The sequence below is a fragment of the Balaenoptera borealis genome (assembly GCF_965194805.1).
Source record: "Balaenoptera borealis genome assembly, chromosome: 6".
In the NCBI taxonomy this organism is placed as follows: domain Eukaryota; kingdom Metazoa; phylum Chordata; class Mammalia; order Artiodactyla; family Balaenopteridae; genus Balaenoptera; species Balaenoptera borealis.
The window spans coordinates 112,959,938-112,972,639 of record NC_138863.1 but is presented as its reverse complement, the minus strand read 5'-3'; the positions used below and the strand labels follow the sequence as shown (position 1 = coordinate 112,972,639).

Below are 12,702 nucleotides of genomic sequence, written 5' to 3'. Positions count from 1 at the left end.
CAACTACTGAGCCTGCGCGTCTGGAGCCCGTGCTCCGCAACAAGAGAGGCCGCGATAGTGAGAGGCCCGCGCACCGCGATGAAGAGTGGCCCCCGCTTGCCACAACTAGAGAAAGCCCTCGCACAGAAACAAAGACCCAAGACAGCCAAAAATAAATAAATAAATAAATAAATTTAAAAAAAAAAAGAGAGAGAGAGAGAGAAAGAAAGGAAGAAAGAAAGACCTAACGACCTCTGCTCTACTTTGTGCAGGCACACCCACCAACCCACCAGCTTTTACCCTTGGACCTCCCACCCCAGGGCACAGGGGCTCCCGTCTCTACTCCCGACCCCCAGAAACTTCACACGCTCCAGGATAAAGAAAAAGACAGACAGGCAGTGGTGTCCATCACGTTTCTAGTTTACATGCCAGCACTAGTTGGCAAAAACGGAAACGTGCTTTTCCTACTGTCACACATCCTCCTCTGTCAGCCCAAAGGCCACGCAGGACACAGAGGGACACTTCCGCCTGGTTTGGGTCTTGAGCAGAGAGCACACAGCTCATTGCCCTGGCGAAGCCCTGGTCACTGCAACTTCAACTTCAGGTTGAAGCGTTCCACTAGCTGGAGGGGGAAATGCGCGTGGAGCGTTCACCAAGGAAACCTGCATAGAATCCAGGGGAGACATTTACTTTTTATGTGGAGCAACGCACCTCAAATGCAAGGCTCTGGGAAGCCCGTTGTGCTCCATGACTGAGAGCCTGGGGAGCCGTGAGCCGCCCTGGCGGGAGGTCCCGGTGGAGGTGCTCCAGGAAGAGTGTATTCAATTCCTAGGGCACGAGACATCCGCCCTGATAGGAAACCCTGAGAATCATTAAACAGCCTGGGGGGAGGGGAGGACAGTGAGGAACAGATTCCAAATTGTTGAGCTCTTCTGCAAGACGAGCAGCTAAAAGTGACCCAAGCAGCATCTTCCCTCACTGTGAGCTCAGCCCCTAGACACCCTGGCCTTACTCACCATCGGTTATGAGGGCTCTGCTGGTCAGAACCTTCCCCAGCATAAACTTCAGCACAGCCAGGACGCTGCAAAGGATCCCACTTAAAATGGAGACGCTGAACAGGAAATCATCCTAGAAGAGAAAGTTCCAGATTTCAACAGTTCAGCTCAGGCTAGAGCAGATTGCAAACCACTGGCCTTTGTTCCCAGAACAAATCATCAGCGGAGCATGCTGCCACCAGGTGGGGTATATTGCTTGTTTTTATACCTCAGTTACCTGTGTCACTGGGAATCGAAAACGATGATCAAAAACGAATAATCCAGACTTATATTTCCTTAGAAACCAATTACATACTTCTTTCCCTGTAGGAGATTCCCCTTCCCGCTAACCTGCCAAAATGGTTGGCAATCACTGATCAATAACGGAGTTGGTCAAATGCTAAAAATAGTGACTTCTATGTAGAGTTTTCCATGGATAAGTCAAAAAGCAGCTGACTGCCAAGTCTGGAACATGTAAGTAGACCACTGGCCTAAGAACAGAGCCAGCTGAACTTGCCCATGGGGTCCATTATGGCTGAAGCTACTTATAACCGTATTTTTTCCTTAACTTCGCACAAGCAACTGGAAGTTCAAATATAGCCTTCAAGGTGGGAAAAGGTTATCTAAAAATATAGTCTGCTACTGATGTTATCTTAGCACTTCCTATAAGTTGTTAGCTTACCTTTGCAAGCAAATGCATGAGTCACATATGCAAAAGCGAGTAGCCCTGTCTCTATCTCCTGACAGCAGGGCCCACAGGGCCTCTCAGCTTCGGGCTCCAGGCATCACTCCCATGAAACACAGCCTCCAGATTCCCCAATATTAAAATGCCACTGCCAGCAGAAATCCCATAAAGCATCACATATACTCAATGAAATAGGATTCCTTAAGCTGTTTATTAGTCAAATAACAGAAAGCTGGGAAGACAGCCTGTTTCCCTGGGTTCAAAACTCAGCAAAGTGATCTGAAAACTCACCTTGCTGGAAACAGGGTATCTGCAAAGCATCAAAGCATCTCCCCCAAGGGAACTAAGATCCCACATGGTGCACGGTGCAGCAAAAAAACAAAAACAAAAAGCACCTCCTCCACAACACTGATCAATGGTGGTTGGTTTTAACAGATGTCCACAAATCCTGTGCTACTCCTTCCCCAAAAAGGCACAGCTTAATTCCCGCCTCCACTGAGCGTCGACTGGACTCATGACTCGTAGCTAACAAACAGAATACGGAAAAGAGGAAGATAGTGACTTTACAGGGGGGAAACCCAGTAAGTGATCAAGACGAGCATGACCACGCATAAGTGATCCTGCTATCATGTGCCTCCGGATAGGATGGGACGTGAAGAAGAAGGCCTCTGGGTGTCCTACCCCCAAATCCATAACCTCATTTGAATCATGAAAAACCATCAAACAAACCCATGTTGAGGACAGTCTACAAAACACCTGAGCACTACTTTTCATACATGTCAAGGTCATGAAATTTCAAGGTTGTGAAAGACAAGGAACCACCGAGAAATTGTCACAGATTGGAGGCTAAGGAGATGTGAGGACGAAATGCCACAGAAACAGAAAAGGTCATTACATGGGAAAGCCGGAGAAATCAGCGCAGAGGCTGGAGTTGTGTTAATAGTGTTGTCATCCCCTAGTTTGGGTAATGGCACCCTGGTTATCTACGTGAGACGTTAACCTTAGGGGAGGCTGGAGGAAGGGGATATGGGACCCCTCTGTAATGTCTTTGTAACTGATATATAAATCTGAAATTATTTCAAATTTTGAAGTTTTTAAAAATAATCACCTCACTGAAGTTTCACTTCCTCAAATGACCAGTAAGGACTGTGCCAAACCTGGCCTCTGGACGGATCCCCAGTCCAGGCTGTGCATAAGGTTAATGCACCAGGGGCCACGGGGGCGTGCAGTGGGGTAGGACCCCCAAATCCAAGCTCTCTTTGTGCAGAAACTCAGTCTAATTATGGGAGAGGGTGCCCATAAGAAAAAAACATGATTAAGGAATCACGTACCAACATAGACCCAGATGCAGATAAGATTCAAAAAGCCTAAGTTGGTGGTACTTCCCTGGTGGCGCAGTGGCTAAGACTCCGCGCTCCCAATGCAGGGGGCCTGGGTTCGATCCCTGGTCAGGGAACTAGATCCCACATACATGCCACAACTAAGAGTTCGCATGCCGCAACTTAGGAGCCCGCCTGCAGCAACTAAGAACCGGTGCAACCAAATTAATTAATTAATTAATTAATTAATTAATTAATTATTTAAAAAACCTAAGTTGGGAGACTGAGGCAGTCCATTAAGTACTGTGAGGCCCCAGATTGAGAAGGTGAATTCTCACTTTGCTCACCCCATGCCTAAAGCCTTTCTGGCTTCACCCGATCTGTTGGCAAAGCCCTCACCCCTACATGTTCGGAGACAGAGAAAAGCTGTGTTCACCCCATCCAGGTCCCAGGGAGCTGGGGGTTGAGGTTCCGCTCCCACCCCCAGATGCACCTTGAGAAGAGCCAGCATGGCTTTGCTGGTCCTCCCCTGGGTCTGCTAACCCGGGGAGCAAACTGCTGAACGGGGGCTTGGCGGACAAAGGGCAGTGATACGCCAGCAGATCTTTGCTCAAACCTAGACTTCATTGCTTACTGGGGAAACAAACCCAAGCTCTCAAGTCTCAATTCTCTCTTCCATAAAGAGCAGTGTGATACCCACAGCCCCCGGCAGGCAGCTGATGTGCAATAAAATGTAGCGACTGTTATTAAAGGCCCCAAAAGCATTACCCACACTCACTTATTCCACCAAACAGCCGTGCTAGGTGCTAATGGTGAGCCCCAAAGTATGGTAAGCATCGCTATAAAAGAAACACGGGGAATTTATTACCTAGAAAGAAGCACACATGGCGCAATGTAAAGAAACGTAAGAGAAACTACGATTGGGGTCCACAGTGGCTTATCAAGGGCGAAGGGGTGTTTGAAACCCATGGCCTGGAATCCTGGAGGAACAGGAGATGGGGTTTGTGATGTGATAAAGTATAATAGAAGCATTGTATGATAATTAAAGGCACCGGAGCAGAAGCCTCGCTTAGTAACTGTGTGACTCTGGGCAAGTCACAGAACCTCCCCCGCCCCCGCTCCTCCTCCGTTTCCGCATCTGTAAAATGCAAAAAAAGAAGAGACCTGCCACCCCTGGTGGCTGTGTAGTGTATCCACAGGGGTCAGCAGGAACTATGTTTCCTGGAATTCCCTTGCTAGGTGTTTCCAAGTCACACTCGGCCACCAGAGACATCTGCGTGAGATTCAGATGGTGGAGGTGAAGTGGCGGCCCCTCGTCCCGAAGGCAGGTACAGGGCACCAGGTGCTGCCGTGCACGTGTTGTTGACCCACTGGGTCAGCCTGGGGGTGGGGTAGAAGCCAGGCCCTCAGCTCTGCCAGCTCCCCCTGGATCCCCTCCTCCAGCTTCTCTGAGCCCTGAGCCAGCCATGTGTGCAGCTTCATGACACAGGCTTCCTCTGCAGGTCACCCGTGTCACCGAGGCCGAGACCGGGAGGGTCACATGTGGCTTCAGGCCACCTTCAGGGTCCCAAGTTGTCCTGCTGTGCGTCCCTCCTGCCAGGGAGCCCTGCCGACTTCAGGCCCAGATTCCGGAGCAGCAGCTCCCGTCATCCTGCACGGCCCCATCCCTGCAACAAAGCCCTGTCCTGACCACTTAGAGAGGTTCCGCTACGCTGCTTGAGCCTCACATACTACTCCATAAGGATGTTCCAAAGTGCTCCAACGGTGCCTGGCACAGAGTAAATGATATATTTAAACATGCAGAAGCCAACGTGCAAAACTCAGGTTTTTCCTATCTGTGGATTATTCCTAGCAACCACAGTCTGCTCCCAGGATCAGCTCTGAAGGAACATTTGCCTTCCCCAAGTCTGGGAAAACAGAGACTGTGGCCACCTTGAAGCCTCATCCAGGCTTTGTTCGCCATTTCTGTGCTGATCGGCTTCAGAAAAAATAAACCCTGAAGAAGGACCCACGGAGGACCTGGGCTGGCACAGACCCGCCAATGCCCTTGCCCAAAAACAGCTTTCAACATCCTAGAACTCGCTGTGATTTTCCCACCCAGAGTGCACCTGGCTCTCCTCTCTCCACACAGCCACCACATCTATTGTTAGCATGAGCATAATGTCACAGAGAAGTAGTCATCAGCCTGCTCAAGACATCAGTCCTTACTATGGACTGTTTGTGTCCTACCCAAATGCATTATGTTGAAGTCCTAACCCTCACTGTGATGGTATTTGGAGATGGAGATGAGGGAGGGGGCCCTCATGGTGGTATTAGTGCCCTTATAGCGAGAGGAATAGATTTCTCTCTCTCTCTCTCTCTCCACCTACACACATTGAGGAAAGGTCAGGTGACGTCACGGTGAGAAGGCAGCTGTCTGACCCAAGGACAGATCCCTCACCAGACACTGACTCTGCTGGCACCTTGATCTTGGAGTTGCGGTCTCCAGAAACATGACAAATAAAAGCCACCCAGTCTATGGTGTTTTGTTATGGCATCCTGAGCTAAGACAGTCCTGAGTGTAATACAAGGAGTTTCTGAGAGGATTCCTTCCCGAGAGTCAGAGCAGACCTGGCTGAGGATGAGAAATTGCAACCCGAGTAGGTATGCACCACCGGTAGCTTCTCTCAAAGTGCAGCCACACCTGTCATATCCCACATAATCCTCACAGCCCGGTCAAGCAGGCATCTGAAAGGTGGAGAAACAGATGCACAGAGGTTAAATGACTTGCCCAGGGTCACTCAGCTAATGGCAGGACCTAGATTTGTTCCCGGCTGTAATCTGTACCAGGATGCCTCAACCATGGCCTCCTAAACAGCTCTAACATTGCTGAATGTGAACCCTGTAAAAACAGAGGGACAGGCATTTCCTCCTTAGGTATTCTGTTTCCACTGTTACCTATGCTGGGCCCCTGTGAGTTCTCACAGCTGGATCTTTATTGAATGGATAGAAGATCAGGGCAAAAAGGTTAAGACAACTAGCCACTCACTCAGAAGCCCAGGATAACTGCATATTAAAGGTAAATGCTTAAGTAAATCACGTCCATTCTGGCAAGCTTCTTTATGACCTTGTAGAGGTGAAGGCCTTTATAACCATCACAAAGCCATAAAAGACTGATATATTTGACTACATGGAAAACTAAAACATATGAAGAGGATAGGTTATATACAAATACAAACTAGGAAAAATGTTATCACAAAGGGTTCGTCTCCCTAATACAGAGAGCTCTTAGAAATCCAAAAGAAAAAGATTAAAAAACTAATAGAAAATGGGCAAGGGACATGGGCAAAAATAAAACAAATTTTAAACATTTGAAAGATGCTTAAGCACACTCATAAAAGAAACAAAAACCAAAATTACACCAAGAGGGACTTCCCTGGTGGCGCAGTGGTTAAGAATCCGCCTGCCAATGTAGGGGACACGGGTTCGAGCCCTGGTCCGGGAAGATCCCACATGCGGAGCAACTAAGCCCGTGCGCCACAACTACTGAGCCTGCGTTCTAGAGCCCACGCACCACAACTACTAAACCCGCACACCACAACTACTGAAGCCCGCGTGCCTAGAGCCCGTGCTGCGCAACAAGAGAAGCCACCGCCATGAGAAGCCCGTGCACCGCAATGAAGAGTAGTCCCCACTCGCCGCAACTAGAGAAAGCCCATGTGCAGCAACAAAGACCCAACACAGTCAAAAATAAATAAATTTATTTAAAAAAAAAAAGACACCAAGATACCATTTTTCCTCAAACCAAAAGGATTAAAAACTTTCACTCCTTGAAAGACACCATCAAAGTAATGAAGGAAAGTCACAGACCAGGGAAAAAAAATTTGCAAACACATTTGTTAAAGGATTTCTATCCAAAATATATTAAGCATTTCTACAACTCAATAAGAAGAAAAAAGATGACTCAATTTTTTCTTTAATGAGCAAAAGATTTGAACAAACACTTCACCAAAGAAGATACATGACTAGCAAATAAGCACATGAAAAGATAGCCAACATCATTAGTCAACAGGGAAATGTAAACCAAAACCACTATGAGATATTGCTACATACCCATTAGAATCAGTAAAACTAAAGAGAGAATACAGATTACGGTAAGGAGTTGGAACAACTGGAATTCTCCTGTACTGCGGGAATGAATATAAAATGGTACAGCCACTTTGTAAAAGAGACCAGCCAGTCTTTAGAAAGCTAAATATGGACTTACCATAGGACCCAGAAATTCTACTTCTTGGTATTTATCCAAGAGAAACAAAGCATAAGTCCACACAAAACCCTGCACACCACTGTTCTTACCTACCATTTTCATAGCAACAAAAAACTGGAAACAGCCTAAATGTCCAACAAGTGGCGGATAAATTAACTGTGAAACAGCCATGTGATGGAATACTACTCAGCAATGAAAAAGAGTGAACTAGTGCTGCATTCAGCAAGAACATGGCTGCACTTGAAAAGCATCATGCTGAGTGAAAGAAAGCAGACACAAGAGACTCAACAGTTCGTGATTTCATTTCTATTACATTCTAGAAAGGAAAACCATGCTGACAGAAAGCAGATCAGCTGGTGGGGGAGAAGAGGTCATCGATAACTGCAAAAGCGCATGATGGAACTTTTTTGGAGAGACAGAAATATTCTCTGTCTTCAATGTGGTGGTAGTTCTGTATAAACATCTATCAAAACCCAACAAATTGTATGGGTGGAATTTTACTGCATGTACATTAACATCTCAATAAAGCTAATTTTTTAATTTATTTTTTATTTTTTTAATTTTTTAAAGTCTTTATTGAATTTGTTACAATATTGCTTCTGTTTTATGTTTTTGGTTTTTTGGCCACAAGGCACGTGGGATCTTAGCTCCCCGACCAGGGATCGAACGTGCACCCCCTTCACTGGTAGGCGAAGTCTTAAACCACTGGACCACCAGGGAAGCCCCAAAGCTAACTTTTTTAAAAAAATCAATTTATCTCAGGGAATCCCGAGGTGATGACCCCTAATATTTACCTAACTCAGCTTATGCACATTATTTCAAGGGACTTAATGTCCATTGTCATACTGTGAGGCAGAGGACAGAGATCACAGCATGGTCATTATAAATATTAGATCAGAGGCTTGACAGGTCAGTGGTGGAACATGGACCCAGGTGGGCTGCCTTCGAGTCTCATGAATTTCCTCTACTGCTGTATTTCCAGTGTCTGGGTGGATAAACACTTCCTTAACATCTCAAGTTTTTCCTCTTCTATTAAGCATTTCTTGACAACGCTTCCACTCCATGCCTCCCTGAACCACGTTCTTTCTCCTGGTTCTGATACCCGCCCTTCCTTCACTTCTCCCTCTCCTGTGAGCTCACTGAGAGGAGAGGTCCTTTCTCATCCACTATGCCCAATGCAATAAAAAACATCTGTGATACGGAATGCTACACGGCACAGAGAGACACCAAAATCATAATCAGCAAAGTCTTTCACAGGCAGTTTTAATGGATGCTGCAGAAATGTTTATCCACATAGCTGTCCGTCACCTTGACCCTCTGTGGAAGTAGGGAGCTTAAGGTTAAAAATCCAACTGGGTAAATGCATTCCTAGGGTGGTGGGGAAGGGGAGGGGAGAGGGTTAAGCTGGCTGGTTTTCTCATGATCAAATGGGATGCTGGAATGTACCCTGGAGTGGGAAGAAACACCACCCCAGAGACAGTTCTTGAGCACCCCCTGTGTCCCTGGACTTCTGGACGGAAGCAGGACATCAGTGCAGCAAGGCCGATATTCTGCCACGCCAGGAGGATCCTGGGTTGACAGATCCTCACAGCCACACTCACGCTCCAAGATGCCACACACGAGCTGGGTCTGAACACACCCCTCTGCTCCCTGCAGCCAGGGCTGTGGGCCACGAGGGCTCGACTGTGACCGCCCTCCCCATTCCCATCTCCAGGGCTGCTGAGCGCCTCCTGTCCTTCTGGGCAATAGCCCGTGACCCCCAGCCCAAACTTTAGGACAGCTGAGGAGAAGCCCCCTCAGCCTGCTCTCAACACGGCCTCTACCTTCCAGACAGCATAGGATGAAGGCCAAAGGTCAGTCCATCTAAGTGGCATGTCTTTTCCAAAAGCCAGTAATGCCTTAACTCTGTAATGTTTTAACTTTGTTGATCCCAAAATGTGAGAAGCAACACCTTTACTCAGTGGAATAAATCACTTAAGAGAGAAATTCCAGGAACCTGATAGACCCCTGGGGTATAAAAAGTTCTCCACCCTGGGGCTTCCCTGGTGGCGCAGTGGTTGAGAGTCTGCCTGCCAATGCACGGGACACGGGTTCGAGCCCTGGTCTGGGAAGATCCCACATGCCGCAGAGCAGCTGGGCCCGTGAGCCACAATTACTGAGCCTGTGCGTCTGGAGCCTGTGCTCCGCAACAAGAGAGGCCGCGATAGTGAGAGGCCTATGCACCGCGATGAGGAGTGGTCCCCGCTTGCCACAACTAGAGAAAGCCCTCGCACAGAAACAAAGACCCAACACAGCTATAAATAAATAAAAAAAAAATTAAAAAAAAATCACAACCCTAAGAGGTACAGAAAATATTTAAAAAAAAAAAAAAGCTCTCCACCCCAAATTCTCTGGTCTGTGCCAAGACTAGTCCTGTCTCACCTAAGAGATCAGGTCGTGGAGACACGCCCCCCTCCCCAGGCCCCCAGCATCACCCCCACCAGCCCCCCAAATCTGGCCCAGCACCAGACAAGAGAGAGCATACCTTCTGTATAAACATGAAGTGATCTTAATTAAAATCATAGAGTATTGGAACTATAAAAGAGCCCAGAGATCATGTAACCCATGCTGCAGGTGGGGAAACTGAGGCTCAGGAAGAGCAGGTGGCTCCCCAAAGACAGCAGAGGCTCCCACCCATTCTCCACCTCCTCCTGAGCAGCCTGGCACCACCAACCCCTTCTAATTCTCTAAGCCCCGGCTGGAATGTGGTGAAAGCCACAGGGCTAATTTTAGGATTCAAAGGCAATCAGGGCAGAGCTGATAAAACCGGATCCAGGGAGGATCCTTGTGCTGACATGGGACATTGGTTCTTGTACACTAGCTCAGGAGACCTCGGTCAGCCAGATCTGGGCCTCGCTCAGCTTTTTCCCAGGAGGATGTAGGGCCCCTGTACTGTCCCACACACAGTCTGGTGACCTGGAAGATGAGGGTAACTGTGACGTGATGGTCACATAAGGTCATAAGATGATGATCTTTTCCAGCTCCTCTCAGTGAAGCCAAACCCAACTAAACTCACTGGATGAAGCCGACCCTTCTGCCCTCACCTTACCACTCTCCCCTTCCCTCACTCGGCCCCAGCCTTCTCCCTGCTCCTCAAACACGTTGAGCATGCTCCTGCCTCAGGGCCTTTGCACATGCTGTTTCTACTCACTCCCTTACCTCTGTCGTATCACTGCTCAAATATCACCTTCTCACTGAGACGGTGCCTGACTAAAAATCCTTCCCCTATAGTCTGATTTTTTTTTTTTTAATAGCGCTTTTCACATTCAAACACATATTGGCTCTTTAAATTTAAAATTACAGTAAGTCCCCTACATACGAACCTTCAAGTCACAAACTTTCAAAGATGCAAACCTGGAGCTTACTAATGAAGACCTGATGGCCCTGGAGGCCCAGAGAAAGGATGAAGAGAGACAAGAAGAAAAAGAAATAACTGAAGAACCGAAGAGATACATGACGCAGGAAATGGCAAGGGGATTTTCTTTGAGGAGGCACCGTTAGTTTCTGAGGCACAGGACCCGAACGTAGAACGGTACACGAAGGTTGCAGCAGCCGTTCAGAATGCAATCCAGTGTTACTGTGTCATCTATGATGAGAAAAAAAGAGCTACTGCCCAGATATCACTGGATCGTTTTTTCAAGAGGGTAGATAGAATTGAATCCAGCAAGGAACCAGAACCCGTGCCATCAACATCAGGCGTGAGTGAAACTGCAGCTTGCCCTCCATCTCCTGTTGCTGATGATCCTTCAGCTCTACCATCTCCCACCTCCTCTCCCTCCTCCAGTCAGTAACTCTTCTTGCCTGTTCACTCAGTGCCAGCCCCTGTATGCCAGCTGTTGTACTGTACTGCTGTACTTTTCAAGGTACTGTACTGTAAGATTAAAAATGTTTTATTTATTGTGTTTGTTTTTTATGTATTATTTGTGTGAAAAGTATTATAAACCTTTTCAGTACACTACTATATAGACAATTGTGTTAGTTGGGTACCTAGGCTAACTTTGTTGGACTTACGAACAAAGTGGACTTGCGAACACCCTCTTGGAATGGAACTCGTTCGTATGTAGGGGACTTACTGTAATAAAACTGAAAACTCATTTGACTAGCTACATTTCAAGTGCTCAAAAGCTATACATGGCTATTGGCTGTCATACTGGAGAGTGCAGATTTAGAACACTTCCAGCACCACAGAAAGCTTTGTTGGATAGTGCTGATTTATAAACAGGGTGAACTGAACTGAACTGGAATATAGTAGTAAGTGGCTAGCAAGTGGTCTAGACAAGGAGCAAATAGAGATTATGACCTGGCAAATGGTCAAAAAGTAGCCAAGGAGACCATACCTCGAGTTCAGCCATCACAGGGCTACAGTTTATCACAATTGACTCCCTGTCTCCAAAAGGCACCTAGGGATTCGATTTTGACTTAATTGTTATATACTTTTTATTGAGGTGTAATTAACATGATAAAATGTGCAAATTTAGACATTCAATTTGATGAATTCTGTCAATGGTAACACCCATTTAAACAACCCCCCAAACAAAATAGAGGACATTTCCAGTATCCTAGAAAGTTCCTTCATGTCCCTTTCTCCACCCCCTGCGACCACTTTCTGACTTCAATCATCAGAGATTTAGTCTATTCTTGCATTCTATATAAATGGAATCTATAGTATGAGTTGTTTTCTCTGCTTCTTTTGTCAAAATGTTTTTGAGACGCGTCCCTGTTGTTGTAGGTATCAACAGTGCGTTCTGCATTGTTGAGTCTTATTCTGGTGATCATTTTCACATGAAAGGTTTTTATAATAATTCAATCTATATGCCCCCTGTTGACACCAGGTTTTTTTCTTTAGGTTCCCAATGAAGATAGACGATTGTTGACGCAAGGAACAAGCAAAGACATAGGAAGGAGGCTGATGGGGTCTGACCCTCTCCCCTCACATAGGAGACCACCTGCCACCATGAGAACTGAACCTTCGGGTCAAAATATCAGGGTGGCATGAGCTCAGGTGGAGAACTGCTAGAGGCACCTCTTCCATCAGCATCTGAGAGCAGCCTCCAAAAAGGTCAGTCCCACTACTGACCAAGATCATGGCTGCCAGGATGTCCCAATGCAACTTTCCAACCCCTTCACAAGTGGCTGGGCTAAAATAGAACCTCACCCACTCTCCTTGCATGTTTGTGTTCCCCAAAATGTCCTATTTGAAGCACTAATCCCCAGTGTGATGGTGTTTAGAGGTGGGGCCTTTGGGAGGTAATTAGGTCATGAGGCTGGGGCCTTCATGATGGGATTAGTGCCCTTGTAAGGACAGACACAAGAGAAAGGCTCTCTCTCTTTCTTTGCCACGTGAGGACACCGCAAGAAGGGTGGCCCTCTGTGAGCCAGGAAGAGAGCTCTCGCCAGACA

General features: G+C 47.1%; 1 protein-coding gene across 1 annotated transcript in view; it reads right to left on the bottom strand.

Annotated features, from left to right (window-relative positions):
• TMEM163 (transmembrane protein 163) overlaps positions 1 to 12,702 on the bottom strand; it is a 256,787-nt gene that overhangs the window by 10,266 nt on the left and 233,819 nt on the right. The window contains exon 6 of the mRNA XM_082397929.1: positions 996 to 1,107. Coding sequence (XP_082254055.1) covers positions 996 to 1,107 — 112 coding nt within the window. The remainder of the gene's footprint in view (positions 1 to 995; positions 1,108 to 12,702) is intronic.